Consider the following 23844-nt stretch of genomic DNA (forward strand, 5'->3'; position numbering starts at 1 on the left):
CCTATAAAACACTGCTTTTAAAATACTACACATATATGTATGTATACATGAAAACATACTTATAAAACATAAGGTTGGCACATTGACCTGAAAATTTACTGTATAAACTTAGTTTCATAAACATAAAAAGCTGATCTGGGAAAAGTCAGGATATAAGGAATACCAGAAAGCATATGCAGACTCCTAGACTGAATATTGTCCTCCAGAGGATCAATGTCGAAGATGGAGCCAGGATCTGTGCGCCAAACCTTAAGATCTTTTCCCAAAGCACAGAAATAGTAAGACAGACAAACAACAAAGGAAGTAAAAGCATGAAAGGAATGAGTTTTAACAATCAGTAACCAATTTCCTTCATCTAGAAATTCACCAAAAGATCTAGATATTCACCTGAAATGACTGGAAATCATTAATTTCCTGTTTAAAAGAACTCAGTGCACTCATTTTAAGTGTTGACATTATTTTAAGGAGACTTTTATCCCAATTTCTGTTTTCCTTTTCTAAACATGACCACAGTATTTTATTCAGTCTAAATAAATGGAAATAAGTAAAATATCATATACAAGAGCTCTCTTCCACTAACAGAAACAAAATTATCAGAGCTACAAGATTATTTCCCCAGACCACCAACAGCATCCTTACTCCATGGAGATGCTGCAGTATATAACCCCATAGCTGACAGTTGGCAGTATGCATCTCTGCAGCTGACGGAGGCACTGCAGGCCCTCCTTTGCGTACAGGAGAGATCAAGTCAGCTTAATAAGCAGAAACAGGGGCATAGTTCATCTTACCCAACATAAATTTCTACAAGTTGCTCAATTCATATAAACTCAAAAGCAACCATCTTTCTTAATTAATACAAAAAATGGTCTAGGGTGCTACCAACTCAGCTGTAGAAATCTACACTGTAGCCATCTACAGTTGGGTAAAATGAAGCCCACTCTTGATCTTAACTAGTAATTCCATTTGTCTTCCAAATATCTAAGTTTCCCAGGACACAGACTTACTGTTGATCCACTACCCCACTATCAAAAAGCATTTTGGGAATTCAATATATGGATTCAGTAACAGTAGCAATCCTAAGCTTTTCAGCTGTAATTCCTACAAGAAAGTTATTAATATTTCTTGAATACACAAGTCCTTAAGAAATAATTAATTTCATATCCTAGTTTAAGTTACAATCACAGCAGAAAAGTGCATACAGATTCAACCATGTTTTTAATAAACTTTTAACAAATAATTACAGTGTTGTACCAGTTAAGAGTAGGCTTATAACAAATGCAGAAGCAGCTACAGTGGAAATTCTTGATCCATTCACATCATCAATCTAATATATACGATTCATATCTGCTATGTCTAAAAATATAATAATCATTTAATCTCTCCAAACAAGTTTAAAATAAAACCTTGATGTAAAGTACAATCAGTTAACGGACAAATCTACCAGATCACACCTTTCTACTAGTGGTTTGCTTCTTGGGCCGACCTGTCTACAAGATTTACTCAATGCATTGGAAGTGGGAAAAATAACTGTCTTCCCAACCTGGTCCTTCTGCTGCTTTGAGTGGTACCAAGATAAATAATGGGTTGGTAGGTAAAGTAGGACTGGGGGGACCCCAAATATGTTATGTTTCAAAGGATTAATAGCCTAGAGGCAATGGAAAGAACAGACAGAGCTAATAAAATAAAACCCATGGCTTTAGAATACATTAAACGTATGTACATTATGTGTTATCTACTGCAGCTCCCATAAGATGCATAGTGCTAACTCTCTCTTGACAAGATCAAAAAAAGCCAACACAAAATCTTTTGAAAAACTATGTACTAGTCCTAAGAGTGATAAATTATGTAACTATATAAAGCACTGACAGGGATGAGAGGGGTGGAAGAACTGGTGAATGCCCAACTTTTCCTATGTGATCATGCCTTAGTAAGCAAAAACATAGTAAGCCCTGCGGAGAAGGACTGAGGGGTACTGGTAGATGAAAAGCCAGACATGAGCCACCAATGTGCGCTTGCAGCCCAGAAGGCCAACCATATCCTGGGCTGAACCCCCAGCAGCATGGCCAGCTGGTCAAAGGAGGGAATTCTGCCCCTCTACTCTGCTCTGATGAGACCCCACCTGGAGTCCTGCATCCACTTCTGGAACCCCCAGCACAGGAAAGACACGGACCTGTTGGAGTGGGTCCAGAGGAGGGCCACAAAAACGATCAGAGGGATGGAACACCTCTCCTATGAGGAAAGGCTAAGAGAGTTGGGGTTTTTCAGCCTAGAGAAGAGAAGGCTCCATGGAGACCTTATTACAGAATCACAGAATCACAGAATAGTAGGGGTTGGAAGGGACCTCTGTGGGTCACCTAGTCCAACCCTCCTGACAAAGCAGGGTCACCTACAGCAGGCCGCAAAGGACCTTGTCCAGACGGGTCTTGAATATCTCCAGAGAAGGAGACTCCACAACCTCCCTGGGCAGCCTGTTCCAGGGCTCCATCACCCTCAGAAGGAAGAAGTTCTTCCTCATGTTCAGACCGAACTTCCTGTGCTTCAGTTTGTGCCCATTGCCCCTTGTCCTGTCGCTGGGCACCACTGAAAAGAGCTTGGCCCCACCCTCCTGACACCCACCCTTCAGATATTTGTAGGCATTTATAACGTCCCCTCGCAGCCTTCTCTTCTTCAGGCTAAACAAGTCCAGCTCCCTCAGCCTCTCCTCGTAGGGAGTTCCAGTCCCCTCACCATCCTCGTAGCCCTCCGCTGGACTCTCTCCATTATTGTGGCCTTTCAGTACCTGAAGGGGGCCTATAGGAAAAATGGGGACAAATTTAGCAGGGCCTGTTGCAACAGGACAAGAGGTAATGGTTTTAAACTAAGGGAGGGTAGATTTAGACTGGATATAAGGAAGAAATTCTTTACTATGGGAGTGGTGAGGCCCTGGAACAGGTTGCCCAGAGAGGTGGTAGATGCCCCATCCCTGGAAACATTCAAGACCAGGTTGGACGGGGCTCTGAGCAACCTGGTCTAGTTGAAGATGTCCCTGCTTATTGCAGGGTGGTTGGGCTAGCTGACCTTTAAGGGGCCATTCCAACCCAAACTATTCTATGATTCTAAGTATGGCTTCATGGCAGCATCAGTGAATCAGCACAGTACAAATACATCACTTGTATTGATTTTATCCATCTCTGTATCTGAAATAACATACATAGAATCAAAATCTTAGAAATTTATAGCACCTATCAATTTTCATTTCCCAGTAACTTTTGCGATTTAAAATACCCTTATACTCACGTGAGAATCATGGAGCCTCTTTAGTCACAGACCCAAAGTTCAGTTACATTAAATTATCTTGATGGGTTTAGAATGGGTTTAGCATGGTTAAAATTAGTGCCTATTTACCAAAGCAGAAGCATTAATTGTAGCAATCAGGCATTTGAAAAAGTTGTCACAGCTTCACCAATTATACTTTAAAAACCAACCATATAGACTCTAACACAGAGATACTTTTCCTAACTGGCTGAAAAATTATCAGCTAGGAAAAAACTCAAGAGTCATAGTTGTTTTTTTCAGTCTGCAATTTTTTTTTCTAGCTGCCAAGGACATTCCATGAGCAGAGAGCTCACTGCTTCTTTTTAAACAAGCAGATATTATAATTGCAGTTCACCCTGAAAAAGCATTAGCTGATATATCACTGGATATTAGGCTAACAGGTTTGTCCTAGTCTATTTCTTTTGAACAGCTGCACTATTTTTTCTGTTTGGCGGGCATGGGGAGTTAAGAATTCCTGTGTGTTTTGATACTGGAGTATTTTAAGGTGATAAACAGTACTAATATTTCACAGAATGTTTGGGGTTGGAAGGGACCTCTGTGGGTCATCTAGTCCAACCCTCCCACCGAAGCAGGGTCACCTACAGCAGGCCGCAGAGGACCTTGTCCAGGCGGGTCTTCAATATCTCCAGAGAAGCAGAATCCACAACCTCCCTGGGCAACCTGTTCCAGTGCTCTGTCACCCTCGAAGGGAAGAAGTTCTTCCTCATGTTCAGCTGGAACTTCCTGTGCTTCAGTTTGTGCCCATTGCCCCTTGTCCTGTCGCTGGGCACCACTGAAAAGAGCTTGGCCCCATCCTCCTGACACCCACCCTTGAGATATTTATAAGCATTTAGATCCACTCTCAGCCTTCTCTTCTTCAGGCTAAACAAGCCCAGCTCCTTCAGTCTTTCCTCGCAGGAGAGGTGCTCCAGTCCCCTAATCATCTTCATAGCCTTCCTCTGGACTCTCTCCAGTAGCTCCTCATCTTTCTTGAACTGGGGAGCCCAGAACTGGACAGAGTACTCCAGATGGGGCCTCACTAGGGCAGAGTAGAGGGGAAGAACAACCTCCCTTGACCTGCTGGCCACACTCTTCTTAATGCACCCCAGTTATTACAGCTCAAGATTTTATCTCAGTGATGTTCTTAATCCTAATTTGTTTGTGCTAGAAAGCCTTCAGTTACTGGACAGAGGATTGCACTCATGATTCTGACATAGGGCTACAGCACACATGCAATGCAGTAGAGTAGGAGATTTGAAGTGAGCACTAAATGGCACATTGCAAACTGTACATTGACCTCCAATTTTGCAGGGGCTTTTCTCTCTCTCTTTGGCTGCACCACCTCTAGCTATGGAAGCAAGTTCAAGTGCTTGGGTCTCTACAGACAACGAATTTCTGAACAAGTTGTTGCCCTAGATCCAGAATGTGTGACCTTCTGAGACTTGCACGGTCTTAAAAGCATCAGTACCTTCCCCAGGTAGAGCTCTTTAAACATTCCCTTTTGAGAAATCCCTTCTGACACAAGGCTGTAGCTACAGACATGTAAAAGGTGGCTATACAAAAAGGAAAGAAATATACTTCTTTATGTGGTAGACACTCATTTGGAGACTTTATGGAAAAGGCTGAAGAAGTATCTGCAAGGAATGATGTAGATACAGTTAACCTTGCTTTAGGCAGGAGGATGGGCTATACGACCCACCAATTAGTCCATTTGACCTGCAAATTGAGAGGTAGACTGAAAGTCAACCCTCACTATTATTACTATGTATGAAGGATTTTAGAGTGTTATCTCAGCATGTTTTTCTGTATGTAGACCTTCTGCGGTCTACCCTGTTATAAAGCACAGAAAAACAGAAAAAGGACACACTAAAAGAAAAAGAAAGGAGAAAAAAAAAAAAGTGAGGTTACCATTTGCTTTGCCATAGCAGACTTGCTAACTTATAAGAGATTTCAAATATCCATTTTGATTTTTAACTAGTGTTTGTTATGAACACCCCAAATGACATCTTAATGCAATACTCTGTCTCTACATATAAAACCAGTCTGTGTTCTATCCCCTGAACACCTGGTCGTACCTTGGACCATCTTTTAGAACACCACTTCTGAACACTGGCGTTTGGCTTACCACAGATCTACTGAGTTATTGATGAATTAAAGCTTGAGATATTTTGAAAGCTGTATGAAATTCTAAAACAATAGGTAAATGAAGCCTGTGCAGCTCTGTACAAATTGCTGACTGACAGAAGGGGAAATATCCAACTGGTCTGCAACATTTAAACATCGAAATCATGGAGAATCACAGCTTTAATCATCTCTTGTGCAAAATGAAGATTATTGCAGAAATTTTAGCATTTCTTCAGGAGTGAAAATTCAACTTTAAAGTGATAGCAATGACTATCCTTATCTGAGAAAAAATAACAGAGCAAATGACAATATATCTTCCATTCATTCCCATTATTACTTCACTAGAAGTTGGCATTGAACCAGTAGTTCAACACAAGTTTCATACAGATAAAAGAGTGAAAATGAAGTCTGGGAGTACTTTTTCTTCGTTACAATGGAGAACACAAGCAGAGGCTTTGATCTTCCCCACAGTGTTTTCAATAGCAACAGTACTTAACAACTTACCAACAATTATTCCAGGTCTTCTATCCATTTCAACGATATGTGGATGCACGCCTTTATATGCAGCATCACTTACAATTTGGGTGTTTTTCCGCACGCGCTCTGTTACAGGATCATCTACCACTGGGGTGAAGCCTCTGCCCTTTGTCTTCTCAAAATCTTCATGGTATTTTACCTACGAAAATAAGAAGAATTACATTTTTTCCCCAAAGCTGCACTTGACAGCAAATAGTTATTCTATGCAAGAATGCATATGTGTTTGTTTTATGAGGCACTTTTATGCTTTGGGTTTTGCACCGTAATAGAATTGTTACACACATAAGATAGGCTGGATGGCCAGCCAAGTCTTTTCCATCTCCCTAACTTGATTTCCTGATTTTATTATCAGTTTTGCATTTGTTTTCCATTGCCACTGAATTAGGCATTAACTCAAGCAGCAAAGCATCATCTTACAGTCACACAGGAAGGAAAAGCCCTCAGGAGGTCATCTGGTCCATTCCCTTCTTCTCTAAGATAGGATAGCTCTCCACCGATGTAGACAACTACATCTGTCAGTAAAAAACGTTCCAGCAATAGTAGTTCTAAAGAACTCTAGTATTTTTGTTCACTGAGAATTTTGATTATACATACGTTTCATACAAAAGGCACTCTTTTGCTCTTTTGTTTTATCATATGCCAGTTGGCTTAAAACATAGGTTTTTAGAAAGAATTGCAGTTATTCTAAGCAGCCTGCTTTTAAAAAAAAAAATTCTAAACAAGGACATTAGGGTAGAAAGTGTTATATAACTAAGTGTTGGAACAAAACCAGTATTAGTAAGAGTTACAAAGCAGTATCCCTGATTATGCACATTTTCTTTTTAAATAGTCTTATCACCACAGAATTAAACTGACAAACATTCTCACACAGCAAATGCACTCAAAACAACTCATTCCAAGAACAAAAGTCACACAGAAACCAGGAACGTGCACAGGCACAAGGTGAAGTGTGTCACCTAATCCAGCCAAACTGTGTGATGCTCCAATGAGGGGTGTACTTTTTGAAGAAAACGAAGAAAACAAACAACAAAGAACAGACATTTAACTGTTAGAAAACTGTTTATTAGTATTTTGAAAAAGTTCATTACAGTCATATGCAGTTAGCAAACATTCCCTTAACAGGCATAAAAAGAAAATATTCCTTCTATACTTGAGCAGAGAGTTTCATTAGCTACCTATATTAATGGAAGGCAAAATCCAGTGGAAGTCAAGTGCCATTCCTTAGAATATTCTAGTCATAAGAAGAAAATACCCTACCATTGAGATGTTGTTTTGTGTTTCTTTGACATGCCTTAGCACAGGTGTGTCTAGAAGCACACTACGTCTACCTTTCATCTGCCTCTGATCACTGCTGTACTTGACCTGCAAAACAGCAATGAAAGCACACATGAAGTTTTTGTTTACAGTGGAAAGGATGGTGAGAATCACACCATGCAACAGTATCCTTTCCAAATCACAATACTCAACATTCTTCTTGTTTCTTTCTTTATACTCATATTCTAGTGACTTACTTCAGAGGAAAGATACAGATGAGCTAGTATATTGGTAATGCCAAAGGGCACATTTATACCATCAATCACTTACTGAAAAAAAATAGTATTTACCTGAAAGCTGAAACTCTTGACTGTTAAAATGACATATGTGAAATAATTATCGACTGAAAAATAAGATAAATATTAAGAAAACAGAATCACAGAATGCTAGGGGTTGGAAGGAACCTCTGTGGGTCATCTAGTCCAACCCTCCTGCCGAAGCAGGGTCACCTATAGCAGGCTGCAGAGGACTGCGTCCAGGTGGGTCTTGAATATCTCCAGAGAAGGAGACTCCACAACCTCCCTGGGCAGCCTGTTACAAAAAAAACCACCACTGTGACTTGGACATCTTTAAAATATATTTGTATGGCTGATGATAAACTACCTTCTTCTTATCCAGACAGACCTAGATTCTGTCCTCAGTCTCCTTCCAGGTTGCAATTAACGTGAAAACCCGTGGGTCCCCAGGGAATTCAGCTCACGAAAGGACCAGACCTCTGGCAGCCTTCTCACTCCTGTTTGGTAGCTACTCCTTGCTAGCAGCACAAAAGCAACATGTCTGGGACAAATCTGAATATGCTGTTTTCAAAGACAACTTTTGGGCTCTGTGTTTTGTGCATCAGTAAGTACAGAACCTCCTATGTCATATTTCTTCTAATTAGCTTCTTTTGTGGCATTTTTACAGACTTGTAAAGATGCAAGGTTAATTATTTGTTAAAAAAAAAGAAAAGGCAAAAAAACCCCACACTCAAAATTCTAAAACAGTAAAAGTAGTTTGTCCTACTTGTTGGTTCTTGAATGAGTACTCTTACAGTTTCTTCTGGCTGGTTGAATTCTTCTAATAACGGACTCTCTTAGTTTCTACATTGCATTGTAACCTGTGTACTGAGTGTTAGTAAATATTTTACATTTACCTACACATTCACACTCAAAGCATTACCTCTCAAATTAGTTGTGCAAATCTGTTTCAACATGCGTTTGCGATGAGAGAAACAGAGTATCGAAATTGTCTAACCCTCCTTAAAATTACATATTAGCTAGTTTCCCTCATTTTTAACTATGCATCTCAAAACTAATTGACTTTGGTAAATATGCATGAGCATTTTAAGAACATACTTAAGACATATGTAGTTACAAGGTCAGATTCTGTTCCTTTGTCCTTAGACAAATCCTCTGACAAATCCAACCTACTTTACTTTTCCCCTCTCAGTTCTAAAGCATTCACTACTATTAATTCTCTTCTGCCACCTTGAGACAGCAGCTCTGCATGAAATCTGTCCTATTTACCATCTGCAAGGGCTTTGTCACTGTTGTTGTTTCAGTGTCGAGGGGACAGACTGTAATGTAACTATTCTGGTCCTTTACTTAACCATGTTGTTTTGAAGGAAGAAGCCTTACTTCTTATTAGAATTGTCTGTTGCTTCTTACACCACCGTAGTGGCGATTAAGAAAAAAAGAAAAAAGTAATTATTATCATAAAAGCCAAGAAAAATACAGTATTTTACTCTGTGGTGTTTAGTAATAGAATCTGTTCAGGACTACTCTGCTCTAACATGGGTGGCATGTCGCAGAGTGGAATGGATGATTACATGCTTCCATGCTTTGAATCATAAAAAAATGAAATTTGCACTGAAGTTCAATTCTCATTGCCTTTGTTCTATACTGTAATTTACTCCTGCAATCTAGCAACTAAAAATTGGTAATAAGAGACAAAGATTCTTGAACGAATGACTGACCTCTACTGACTCTCTCCTTTAAAAATACTGGTGCCAACACAATCACTCATTTTTTTTGCAAGAATAATCAGAAAAGTCTGAATATTTTAGTTGCCATATGTGCAGTGCATGTACCCAAAGGGTAAAAAAAAATATCCATTCAGTGGATGCAGTTGGACTCATTTGATACATCAAATCTAAATGGAAAATCATATCCTTGTTATATTCCCACAATGACTTAAAATCTAAATGACAAAAAGATTCAGACAACTTGCCGAGCTGATATTGTCTTGATTCTTCTTGACTCTCTCTATCTCAGGAGTGACGCTCACAGCAGTAGCTTTGCCAGGCTGCTCTCTGTAGTGAACCTATCATTTAAAAGAATAAAATGGTACCTACTCTTTGAACTAAAGCAATATCACATTGCATTACATTAAAATGTATGATTTAAAAGGTCATCCAGGAAACAAATGAAAAGCTAAAATGCATTTGAAATTTATTAAAGCTCATAAAACTTCATTTTTGAAGTATAACCTTGAATTCTTTCTGTATAGTCTTCTTATTAATGCGTTTGTGTGGATATATACACACATATGCACACAACATCTTCACATTTACCACACTGGTCTTTGGCAGTATAGAGAAATATCTTATACTTGGAATGGGGTAAGTCACAAATAATGCAGTAAAGTCAAGCAGAGAAAATGAAAAAAACAGAACTTCAGCACTGCCTGCTGTAAATGTATATTTGTCCAGACATAGCGATTCTATAAGGATACCATCCATGTTCTAACTTGTACGCTTTATATATTCAAAGGTGGTTAAACACAGAGGATGCAATGCTGCAGATGAATCCAACTGCCTAAATTTCACCACGTGTTTATTTAAATGTACTGTAGGAATGTCCCCTCTGTCACTTTTTAACAAAATACACTTGCAGCAGTGATGCATTAACCAAATGCAGACTCAAGGCAGTATCAGTATCTAAAGGGGATGAAGGATAGGATGTGGCATTGACAGACCAATCATTCTAATGTTAAACCTGGCCCCAAACACTGGGAAGGTATGGAACACACTGTGTAAATTATTAGAGATTCTTACACGATTATGCCAATCCATATAGTATTATGTAAAACAAACATTCCAATACAAAACTTTTTTTTGTTTTAATAAGCTCTTGGGTTTGTGTGATAAGGATAACTGTGCTGCTATATTACGCTCATAATTCTGCAATGCACTGTGGCGTTGACATACACATTGTTCAAGCAATTGTCTTCCCACACAACACAGTTTTGGTCTGTCCACATCAACATATTCCAATTGAAAAATTAACATCTTATACAAACAATTGTAAGATATCAAATGGATTAAACTTGCAAACTGACATTTCTAAAGATAAAATGATTATTCAAGACTTAATGTTTCTAGAAACGCCTGAAGTTAAAGAATCTTTGCCCAAGGCTATTCCAGTGACCTGAAAGATAACTGAATCGTTCCAATGAAATTTGCACAACACAAAAATTGGTGAAAGGTAAACAATGCTGTGAGCAGAACAACTACACAGACTGTCTTGAATCACTTGGGAGAACAGCTTTGTTTGAACCACATGCACTTTAGGAGAGCTAGATAATCAACATAAGTCCAGGAATAAATAGCATAGACTTAAGTTCGAGGGACAGTATTCTTGAAAATTGTAACTCTAAACCAAGTTGGGGAACATGGCAGAAAACACCCCAGGGAAACCCTGTAGCTATTTGTAGCCCCATGAAATGCAGCAGCTGATGGCTGTTTCCAGTGAGTGGAACGGCTGGTCTCGCAAAGGCTCATTAACAAGGTACAACTTCAGCAGTGCAGGAAAGCAGCAACATGCTCCAAAAGCCCTTACCTTCTTCCCTGTGCTCCTGCAAACAATATGACTTTCTAACGGTTATGTCAGCCATTAAACACTAAACTCTTGATAGGAAGGTTAATGAGGAACCAGAAAGAGACAGGTAAGAGAGCTGGAGTTTGGGTACAACTGTAGCCAAATTTTTACAAAGCAAACTAAAAAAAAAAAAAAAAAGATGGTAAAGGATATTCTGTAAAAAAAAAAAAATCTGTCAAGATTTCCTGCAGATATCCAAGACAAAGAGTAACCTTTTCAAAATGTTGCAGCCATTTCTTTAATTGAATATGTGATGCTTCACGTGTCATCTCCCAAACCAAGCAACGTCTTTTCACAATTGCTTCCTAAAAGAGAGTTTTCAAGTAATTCCATTACTGACCCCGCACCTCACTGAAGAAAAGGCATAGTTTCTGGAGGCCGAACTTCATACTCATCCTCTGCACCCAAAAATTATACAAAGGATTAAATAAGAGCAACTTCCCATGCTGACATTCTCCTGATTCCTCTTGACTCTTTCAATCTCAGGGGTGACACTCACTGGCGTAGCTTTGCAGAGCTGCTCTTTGTACTGAACCTAGAAAACATGGCAAAAGATATTACAGAGACTTCCGAGTAACAGAAATACAACAGTGTGTTAGACATAATTAAAGGGCACACTGCATTTGGATGGAAAATATCGTTCCTTAATAAACACCCACATCTTTCCACATGATACTTAGTACTTACCTTCCTGCAGTTCTGTTTCAGACACAGACAATTGATACTTCAACAGGAATAATTCACTCTCATTGATGTTAATCAAAGTGCAAGGCTAAGGAGTTATTTTACCATTAATGGATTAAATTAGTCTTTGTGGACAAACAGGAGCTAGCACAAACACCACAGACATATTCACTGAGGCACAAACACATTTAATACAGCAGAGAGAAGTGTGCAAGCAATGAAAATGGGGCACACATTGCTAATATTCTTCTGGTTTTCCTTAACTCTCCTTAGTTCGGGTGGATCAGAAATAGGTGTTGCATGGTGAATTTCTTCTTTGTATTTAATCTGCACAATAAATATTACAAAATATTAGCAATCTATAGAAGATACAGACAAGCACTAAACTGCAACAAACATTTTTTAATCTTTCCCTTACACATAGTGCACAGCTAGATCACACCTATCAACACTATTGACCTGAAAAAAACCAGTTACATTTAATTTCTGAAACAGGCTGCTAGGGTCTCCGATGCATCTTGTAGCAGAGAGTGTATATAACAAGTCTAGCACTCCAAAACTCTTACAACATATATATCACATGGGATTGTGGCTATATGGTTGGTCTCAATTATATTAAAGGTCTTTTCCAACCTAAATGATTCTATTATTCGATGAGAATTGGGATGCTGCATATGCTACCTGGAGATCTGCATCACTCTGACAATGACTTGGTCTTGCTGTCATCTTGCTATGGAGTCTACCAGCCCATTTCAGAAACTTAACATTTCACAGATGTGTTCTTAATAGGGCAAATGACTTCACAGTCTCATTCCAGTTTTCTAAAAACACACAGACACATCAGAGAGAATGCAGATGTTTGGATGGATGATGCCTTTGAAGATGCTGTTGCTTTTGCCACTTTTAATCTCCTCTAAACAGTAGTATGTTTGAATACAGTAGGCTCCATAATTTGAAAGATGCACAGAACTCAAATTTCTTCAGTTATACACCATATGTACCAAAACTGTAATTCAACTTAATGAGAAAGAATTGTAAGGTTAAGTGAATGTGGTACACTAAAAGGAAAGGCATCATATTTTCTGGTTTTCCATACACTATCCAAAGTGGCCATCTTTGACAAGTCTGTGCATTTTTTTTTCTTACTGTCCTTTACTAAATACCTCCAGTACTTAGCAAATTGAGCTTCAAATCTCTTATGCCACTATAAAATAAATAATACTTGTAGACCATGCCATCCTTTACAGTAATATGGCATGCTATCTTCTTTTTTATAATGGTAATAAAACAGTGAAATTCACAAAAACATTCAAAATTGTGTGTGCGGTATAACGTAATAGTTGGAAACATTTTCCATTACCAAGAGTCAAGGAAGGAAAAGTACTTTAAGAACAAGGGAACACCGTAATGAATAAATTTGTACTGTTTCATATTACACACAAAACTTCTGTTAAATACATTTGAAGGCTGCAAAATCAAGGACTCCGATATCGGAAAATGACTCAACTTAAATGTAACCTTAGTTCTGCCGCTTGTACAAATCTTCTCCATATACAGTTTTTATTATATCTTGTGCTACTTCGTTCTTTTCCTCTTTAAGTGCTGTATAATCTTGTTTCTCTATTACCAAAAGCTGTTTCTCTCAGGAGAATTCTACCTCATTCATTACACACAATCAATGACCCCTACTTAGTGAGTAGCTTGCATGCAGACCATGACTGTTCATTTGTTTTTTTCTTTAACTGCTTTAAGGTCCTGCTTTGATGACAGAATTACTGATTTCTTCAGGAGCTTTTCTATGTTGCTCCTCACTAAAGCATCTGAGTTTTCCACATGCTTTAATTCACTAATTTTGTGGTAAAAGGAAATAAAAGGGAATTGTGACAATGAAAAGTACTATTTTTACTAGAGAGCAGAGACAAGCAACAGCTAATCTGGCTACAGAATTTTAAAAAACATAGGGTTATACGGCACCTGCATTCAAATGAAAACTCCCATTGAACTGTACTTTGCAAAACGAAAAACCAGAGCAGGTCTGTCTCACAACAAAGTATAAAATCATATACTTTGGCATTCGATCATCAGATCTAGACACAGGGACTTGAAATCAGGTTCTTGCTTTTGCGTATTGACTTAGTGGCCTTAGTAATACTCCCTAAAAGTACCTCTTGGAGTGGCAACTTCTCATGAGTTAAAAACTACAAATGTACATTCCTTCATGTGCCTTCATCTTAAGCTCCTTGTGGTTTGTTTAGATTGACTGCACAAACCCATGAGAACCATCATAGTTTGTTACATCTGTGGACACTATCATCAAAGAAGGGGAAAATGTTTGACTAAGGATACCTCAGATACATGCTGATAGTGAGGGAATGATGAGTCTAAATGACCTTGGGTTCTGTTTCAGCACTCCTGGAAGGAGGCACCCATGCACAGAAGCACATCACTCTGCCTGTCTTTCCCCATATTTGGCCTTTCCATTTTGTCCATGACCAAGTTCTCTTACACTTTCAGTTCCTCATCCCTAGCCTCTTTTTTTCCCAAATCCACTGTACCAAATATCATTTAGTAGATAATTTTAAACACTCTTCTTCAAGTCATGGTACTTCTGGTGAATGCCAAATCTTTTAGCACAGGCAAAACAACTTGTTTTTCTCTATGCTCATATTTGGAAGCTGCTTTGGCTGAAATTTATAAATAAATAAAATAAAACCAATCCAACCCAAAGCACACACCAGGAATGGAAAATTTCAGTCCAGACAGTTTAGGATTGGCAGAAGTATTAAACCACTGGAAAAAGGGTCTTTTAATAGAGACTATTAGGTAAGCTTAAGAATTGGCAGTGCTACTAGTCCTTAAAATGCTTCAAAATGTCCGTTGGTTGAGCTTTAATCAGGCCCCAGCTTCGTGGTGTTGACTGACATATCACAGGGGTTGCCTCATGGATTTCACACAAACAAAACCACAATTACAATCTTCTCCCAACAGCCTTCTTCCTCGTGCTGTGTCCAGCCCTGTCTGTCCCTCAGTATAAACAAGTTTTTAAAAAATCCTCTTCATTATTTGTAGCTTCTCAGTTCACATTCAGTTACAGTCTGTGGGTCTGATGTTTGCTTTCAAAGTTCTGTGAGACCTTGACTCCAACTATTTAGGAGGCTGCTTCTTCCAAACCACTCACCACAACAGGTGAGGTGAGCTCAGCCACTTTGGCTGTCACCACCTTGTTTTTTAGGATTTGAATACAGACCTTTCTGAGCTTTGTCTCCAACATATGTCATCCAGAAGAATTTGATCACTTTCAGAACATGATGCAATGGATGTTTTTGCATGGTTTGGTTGTACAGCAAGTGTTAACTTTCATTTGATGTTCTGGGTGATTTTGCACTGCAGATGTGCTTCACATTCCATAGTTTCACTTAGCTCAGCAAATAGTTTTAAAGCTGTCCTAAGTCCTTCTGGCTAAATTCAAAGATATCTGTAAAATGTTCAAATCTAATGGAGTCAAAATTGGTGTAATTTACCCTTCCTTTGGGACTCCTGTAAATTGCACAATATAATTTCCATCTTACTGACATATAAAACTTTCTTGCACATTGCTTTTAGATTTGGTATTCCGCACTTTAAATAAATATTATGCAAGGCAAGTAATGTCAACTACACTAGATATAATAAAATATCTTTTGTAAAATAGTAACTCTACACACAGACTAGCAAGGTAAAGGTCCTGCTGCTTACATCATACCACTAAACCACTAACACATTTTGTGTTTCTCTTGATATGCTTTTTTCCAAGTGTGTTTACTAGCATACTGATCCACCTTTGATTTTCCCCTCTTCATCACTGTTTAGGATTTCTAAAACAGCAAGACCACTGCACACTATTTTTCCATTTCACTTTGAAAGGTATTGAGAAAAAGCATTAGAGTAAGACTACTCCTAACAAGCCCCTGTGTGTGACTATCCTCAAAATAAATGTCCATGGTAAATGGAATTCAAATAGGTAACAGGAGGTTAGGTTTTTGTTTGTAGAACCGCTAAAAAAACCCTAAAGCATAGGAGGGGGGATAAACTAAACAACCAACTACCAAAAAAACAAAAAACAATCAAAACAAACAAAACCACCCTCAAATCAAGAAAACCTACAGCTTCCCAATCAGAAATGGTGTTTCAGGACTTACGACACATGATAGCTTGCACTGAATCTCCAAATCGCACTGTGACTCAAAATGACAAGATGAAATGTGATGAATGGAACAGACAAAAATTCCAAGAAAAAGATGTATTTTTCAAAATTTTATGGAAATTCCCTACCTGACCTTACCTCGATGGGAAATGCACTATTTAACAATACTTGGTAAACATGGAAATTGTAGTAGAATAGGCATCCAGTGTCCCTAATTTGGATTTCAGCTAATAGTTAAACACAATCTAGTGTCATGTCTATGTGTTACTTTCCAACTTCATTTTTAAAAAAGCATCTATCATCAGAAAATTCATGTCACAAACACAAAAACAACTCCAGAGGACTCCGCAGCAGAAATTCCAAACAAATGACCAATGCAGCTACAATTGTTTTCTTGCTTGACAGTCACTTTTCCACTTTTTTCCAAGCTTTGTCACATATTTATCAGAAGAGTTTGTTCTACTTGTAGAAAACTCTCATTTTGATATTTTATTTTTAGTTGCCCATTGAAGTGCCAAAGTCATTGGGCATCCACAGATAAACAACATCAGTTTGGAACCAGCCTCATGAGATCCACAGATCAACTTGCCATCAGCATGTAAAGCAGCACAAACCCTCCACCTTTTCAGGTAGGTCGAGTCTGCACATCCATTTTCCTCTTCTTGAAGTGCGAAGTGTACCAACCCCTATGTAATACACATAGACTCTGCAGGAACATTACAGATTTTCTTTTTTGTAATATGATAGTACTCTAAATTGCAAATTACAACTGCTGTTCAGTCTGTCATATCAGGACATACATTTCGTGTTTCTCACTCTAGAAAGACAAAACTCTTTCCTCAAGTGTTTAAAATTTTTCCTATTTTTCATGATGCTCCAATTTGAAACTCTACCATTGGACACAGAACTACACTAGAGTGGAGCTCTAACTCTACTAGAATGAAATTCTATATCCAAAATCCAGTAGAGCAGTATTTGAATGAGATGTGTGATATGAAAATGTAGAATTATTAGTAAAGATGGAAAAAAAATTTGACCACCGTTTACTCACATGAGAATAATTAATGTTAATAACACTTACCGAACTAATATTCTGTTGATTTTTCTTTACTCTTTCAATCTCTGGAGTCTCTTTTACAGCTGTGCCAGCTCCTACTTCCTTCTTATACAACACCTTCATTTCCCCAAAAGAAAAACTCATTATGAGACTGTTAGCAATGCAAGTACAAGTTCTCATAAAATGGCTGGGCAATCTTCCAAGTTCCAAATTGATCTGACTATAAATCTTGCTAAGAAAGCAAATACTTCAATTTTTCTTAAATCAGACCAATTATCAATAACTATAATAACATTCTGTTTGTTTTCAGCTGCAACCCAGATAATCTATTATCATCCTCTAGACTGACCTCAAACATTTGTAAGTGTTTGTAATGATAGTTTTAACTTTGGAAATAATACTAAAATTTAGATCATAATCTATAAACGTTTACAAATGCAACTTCATGCTTGAGTAATCTCACTCATTTCAGTGTAATTGAACGTGCATGTACATGCAAGATTTGAATTTTTTTTTTAATCTTTAGATCTTAGAATACTCTGAGTAGTGAACAGATACTATTACTTCTAATTTAACAAACCAAAAAATTGACATATTCATGACTAAATAACCAGAACAACCAGACCTACAATCCAAGTCATGCAATTTTTTGATTTCTGGGTTCAAGCCAGAAAGCTGAGGACTGCATCTAAAACAAAGCTCACTTCTGGAAAGATACACATGCTGTTTATATAATTCTCCTCTCTATCAATTGTTTCACTAAAGGACAAAACACAAAGCGCATCAGTAGAATCAGTCATTCAAAGTTACTGAAAGCGACAGTCAATAAGAGCTCCACAAATTCCAAATGTGGGTATAATTTAAATAGCCATAAAGCACTAGTTCACACTGGAAAACTCCTAAAGAAGTTTTATATGAATTTCAGTATTTGTGTCACAGCTGTTGCCATTCCAGTAAGTATTTCCAGGCTGGTAGTGTAAAAACAAGTCTGATCCTGCAGTTCATAAAATAAATCTTCACCATTTAGTATTTCTGCCTTTCTTAAGCCAAGATTTATTCAACTTTTTTTTTCCTATCAATAAACCTTAAACAATAAAACATCATTCTTGATGCCAAATATTCTAGAGGAGAATGAAATATTTACGTCTACAACTCATTTTAAATATTCAGAAAACCTTTAACCGTTCAGAATTTTTTTTTAACTCTCAAGAACAGAGACAATTTATAAGCAAGAACCTGAAAATTCTTTAGCACCTACATGTCAGTACAAGGTAGAAAGATTTACACAGTAGCCTGATCTACATATATTTTTCTCCTCTACCAAGGAGGCTGTGGTAAAAAATGTTGGGGCTGGGAATTTTTCTATGAAAGAGATGACTGTGCAATAAATATCCTATTGTAAATCATCTGCCAAATGAGCTAAAAGCAGCACTGATCTTATCTGCAGAGCTAGCCACTTTTTTTGTCCCTTATGGCAGGAAAGAACTCAATACAAAATCCAAAAATCAGAAGCCTATTAGGGGTCATTAATTTTTTTATGTTGGGGCTGCTCCCAGTGATATCTAAACCTGGTAAAAACTAACTTAACTTTATAATCTAACTTGCACAGAATGCTGAAAGATTAAAATGTAGAGAAAGAAAAAAAAATGGTAATTCAATCACAGCTATAAACTGCTTTCCTACATTTGGAGGGTCCAGCTCAGAAACAGAAAAAGGATGATCACAAAATAGAGCAAACACAAATCACCTCAAAGATAAAATATATTTATTTCATATTATCTAGCACATTAACAAAGAGGATAATTGTCAGCCTTGGCACTGAACGCTCACACTGGCCTACAGGGCTGCAAGGGGTACAGATGCATCAGAGGCTTGTCAAGGCCTAATTAATTAGTGGAAGGTATTATGTGCCTGGTATCTAACTGTGAGAGAGTCCACACTGCCAGACCCACTGACCTGTTTCAGGACTTCATCAAAAGCTAGCAAAGACTGGAGCAGGGAGGAAAGCAGACCAGCAGAGGTTAGCTTGGATCCCCTCTGTTGCATGGAGTTTCAGCGTAGCACATTAGGATGCCAGTGACATGAGATATGGTGCTAATCACCGTCACACCGTGCTGCACAGCACCATCCAAAACCAGAAGATTACAAGTAACAAAATTGGGGCCAGTGGGCCTGTCAACAGTTCCTATTAGAAAGATGTAGCTTTCAGCTTCTGAAGGAAGAAAAGGAGCAGGTAATGGCTGGAAGATGTTACAGGAGAGACCACTGCCTCGAGCAGCCTCAGAGAGTTTTCTCCTCTCCTCTTCCCGCAGGCTCTTACTCCCCTAGTGAAGCCACAGTGATATGGGATAGCTGCAGGTAAACACTGCTGAGGAAAACTAATTGGCCTTGTACTCATGCAGAGTTGGAGAAGCTGAGAATATCTCTAAGCAAAAGAACCACATCTGTGTCAGATAATACTAAAATATTTAAGTAACTTATATTCCTTTCTCTCAAATCATTGGCTTTATTGGTATTACTTAGTCTGCCATAGCCATAAAAAACAGACACTAACTGGATAGCCTTTGGTTCCCGAGGCTATATTTACTCCTCCTCATCTCTTCTCTGTTATATTACAAGCAAAGCTAGAGTTACAAACAGCAGAATTGATGGGCCCAAAAAGGAAATGGAACAGAATGCATCACAAACTAAGCAACTTTAGAAATCTAAGCTCATAATTTATATTTAGAGATAAACTGAAACTTAAATCTAGCATAAAAATAAAAAATATAGCCAGTATAACAAAATCATTCGACATATATATTTATGAAACCTGATCCGTTCTAATTTTATACTCAAATCTTGATGTTCTGTACATACAATAGGAAACAGATGAAAAATCTTGTATGTACAGTAATAAGCCTTAGATTTTTTTTGTTCTTTTAAATAAAGTACATCCTGGGGCTTGATAGAAAAAGAAAAAAAAATCTTCATTTAAAAATAGCTGTGGCTTGGCAAGGTGGTATAAATGGTTTAGCAATTCAAAATAACAGTGTCTCACCTAGAAAAGCTGGGTATTTTTTTTTACTGAAAGAAGTGAGTGATACAGCTTTTGCCAGGAAAATTATGCAAATGGTTCAAAGAATGTTTACTCATAAGTTCCCTATTTCATGCTGTGGCACAAAAGAGCCTATTTAAACTGAAAAATATCTGAAAAGTTGCAAGCGAAGAGAGAAGCAGTATTACTCACTGAACTGATGTTTTTCTGAGTACTTTTTACCCTCTCCATCTCTGGAGTGTCTGGGACAGCAGAGTAGTTACAGAGCATCTTCTCTGCTTCATCTTTGTACATTTTCTGAAAAATAGTTTTAAAATGTCTATTTCCTGCTTTCATGGGCTCAGAATATCCAAACTACAACAAAAGACGCTTATTGCTGATGAACCTCAACATCCTCGTAGAGCATTTATTTCAACCTCTCTCCTCCATGATATTTTTATTATTGTGTGGGACATGTGACACTGTGTGCCATACTGAAAATATGTAACATACATATATAATATAATCATATATATTATATACTTTCCCTTCACTTTCAAGGTATATATATATCCTTCTCACTAGGTAATGTAAAAAGACCTGCAAGTAGATGTAAACAATTAAATTCAATTTACCTAGCATGACAGGCCTTAATACAAATAAAAATCATGCAGTAAGATTTTTTACTACATGTAAATTAATTTAATATGGGTATGAAAGCCTCTACAGAGCTAGAGAACAAGTATTTTGAGCAATATATGTCAAGCACTCATTGTTACACAGAACTAAAACATTCAGCCTTTGAATTATGCCTACCTGGCTTGCTATTTCTGAAGCCCTTTTGACTCGTTTTATTTCAGGAGTATATGGGCCAACTTGCATCCCTTTTCCTATAATTTCAGTCTCCAGATCCTTTTTATATTCTTTCTGAAGAAAAAATAAGGAAAAAACTCCATAACTAATTTTATAGTGATTTGTCCATGCTGTATTCAAAGTTATTCTGACAGCACCGGTCAGACTTTAAAATAAATTATTCATTTTCTTTAATTTAGGATTTTTTATTGTGCACTGCTTATTCCTTTTAGCCCAAGTATGTTCCAGAAGATTTTATGTTTTTAACGTCTCATTGCGTCTACTTCCAAAGTAATCTTAAGAGATTCATTCTATACTCACCTGGCTTACAATTTCAGAAGCTTTTTTGGCTCGTTGTATATCAGGGGTATCCATGCCCACTCCTACTCCCTTTCCTTTAATTTCATTCTCCAAGTCTTTCTTGTATTCTTTCTGAAAAGAATAGCATTGGAAATACCCACATGTCTGACAGCCAAATTAAACTGTTCCTACTTACATCTGTGATCCCACTGAAGAGCATTCTTAAAACACCAAATAACTTTTGATTCAACAGCATTAGCTTTGCAGGATCTATGAATGACACCCCTATGCTGTAGCTGCTGACCGGTTAAAAAATTCTTTTAACAGACTGCTTACTTCAAATCTGATGTAACCTTTCACATCCACCTGTCTCTGCAGCTTTGGCATCCACTACCACAGGCACGTGTAGACAAGACTTTCTCCCACAGTCGTGCTTTGCAAGACTGGGGTCATAAGGATTTAACCTCTCTCTAACTCTGTTGATCATTAGGCTCTAACTAAACAAGCAGCTATTTAGACCTAAAAGCAGTAGGGCCAGCATCTGCTGAACACAGCCCAGTCCACGTGCGGTTCATGAGGAACAAGCACCACCTGCAAAAGATGATGGAAAGGTCAAAGTTCTGGGAAGTCTTAACTTTCCCCCGTACGCTGATTACACAACTTTCAGACTCTATGCAGCCAACGGATTAGCTATTTGGAGAAATCTGTGGTATTGCTACTGCCTAGATTGGTCACCCCCTAGAATTCTCAGTGACAATAATATGTTGCATTCTGTCAAATGGAAAGCTTGCACCAGGTACGGTACTGACCATGCTTGCAATTTCAGAAGCTTTCTTGGCTCGTCTTATGTCAGGAGTATCTGGACCAACTTGCATGCCCTTTCCTTTAATTTCAGTTTCCAGGTCTTTCTTGTATTGTTTCTGTGAAGATAAAACTTCATGCATTATATTCACAATAGACAGAGAGTTACAGGCAGATTTTTGCACAAGAGATCCAATTTAAGATTTAGAGTCAATCAAAAATCCCATGTTAAGCGTCACAACGCTCAAGATACTTGGGAAGCTTTTGTCAGGAAAATACATAATGAACTACAGGAGGAAAACTTGAGGAGCTATTCATTGAATGTAGAAAACTCTATTACTGAATTTTTAATTCGGCAGAGAGTGAGAGAAAATCAGTCCATACAGCTTGCTACAATTATCCTCTAAAGTAAAGGGGAAGTTTAGCTCTGCAGAACATAGTGTAATAAGGTGGTACTTCATGCCAGTCTAATTGAAACACATTTCACTTTTAAGAAAATATTTTATTTATGAAAAGAGTACATGTTAGAAATCTAATACCATACAGAATTGTTTCCAGTGAACTTTCAGAGCAGGAAGTTGTAATTTATTCATTTAATAGGTCCTTCCTGAACCACAGCCATTAGGCAACTGGTAGTACTCATCCATGATTGCTGCTTTTTCCTCACAACATAAATTATGAATAACCACTAACCAGGAAACAAAATGAATATTTCATCTTCAGCTTATCCAAGCAAGGAAATATTTCTTGTTCATCAGAAAATGATATTAAAATGCAATACTCAAATATTGTATACAATAGTTGGTGGGGGGTTTTTTAATAAAAAAATAAAATACTATCAGGCAGTGCTATTTCTGCTCCTAGAGTAGTAATCGCTCTTCTTCTACTCTAGTTTATCTCTGCCTGAAGAAACAGGGGTTTTTTCTATGTAAATACACATAATTACAATATTTCTTCTTACTTTTCTTGTTTGTTCATTATTTTTTAGATTATACATTAGTTAGAAAAAAGAAGGAAAATGTCTTTCTACTCAGTGCAGTGCTCCAATCACTTACAAGAACAAGAGCAAAAACATTTTCAGGTTTCCAACTCTGTCTCGCTCTGATGTGGAAATGAACAAGATAAAACAACTCTCCACTTTGCAAACCATATTTTTTTGCAAAAACTATAAGTTAACCTGTGAGAAGACATCATCCCTCACTTCATCTCTGCTAAAGGTGGAATGTCAGATGTTTCCTCCCAACTTCATATTGTGTAAAACACCAAGGAAAAGATCATAGAATCATAGGTTGGAAAAGACCTCTAAGATCATCAAGTCCAACCGTCAACCCAACACCACCATGTCTACTAAACCATATCCCGAAGTGCCACATCTACATGGTTTTTGAACACCTCCAGGGATGGTGACTCAACCGTCTTGCTGGGAAGCCTAGGAGTTACAGCGGTGTATTCCTGCACTTCTTTAGAGGGGCCAAATTGGCCCTATGCATGGCATTCCTTCTGGTTCTTATGACTACGTAAGTATATGTGTGCATATAAACATACATATATATATATAGACACATATTACATGAATATAGAATATATAAATATATAAAATAGATAGATATATATCCTGAAAGAATGACTCCTCAAAGGCATGAAGTCTGGCACGAGCTTTGCCTTCCCTCTTCCCTTCCCACACCTGCTGCTCCCCAGGCAGTCTGTGCAAGCTCACCCACAGGAGCTGCAGCCGTGCCAGCTTTGGAGCTCGCAGCTCTGCTGAGCACACAGGCTTACCAATCACGTGAGTTCCTCAGGGTCGTCTTCAACAGACAGGACACAG

General features: G+C 37.9%; 1 protein-coding gene across 1 annotated transcript in view; it reads right to left on the reverse strand.

The window, feature by feature from the left end:
* The window catches only part of NEBL (nebulette), a 108293-nt gene that overhangs the window by 33801 nt on the left and 50648 nt on the right, over window positions 1-23844 (reverse strand). The window contains 11 exon segments of the mRNA XM_075419495.1: window positions 164-256; window positions 5923-6094; window positions 7213-7317; window positions 9478-9571; window positions 11570-11661; window positions 12045-12137; window positions 17075-17167; window positions 20280-20384; window positions 20883-20993; window positions 21240-21350; window positions 22028-22138. Coding sequence (XP_075275610.1) covers window positions 164-256; window positions 5923-6094; window positions 7213-7317; window positions 9478-9571; window positions 11570-11661; window positions 12045-12137; window positions 17075-17167; window positions 20280-20384; window positions 20883-20993; window positions 21240-21350; window positions 22028-22138 — 1180 coding nt within the window.

Source organism: Opisthocomus hoazin, chromosome 4 (genome assembly GCF_030867145.1).
Source record: "Opisthocomus hoazin isolate bOpiHoa1 chromosome 4, bOpiHoa1.hap1, whole genome shotgun sequence".
In the NCBI taxonomy this organism is placed as follows: Eukaryota; Metazoa; Chordata; class Aves; order Opisthocomiformes; family Opisthocomidae; genus Opisthocomus; species Opisthocomus hoazin.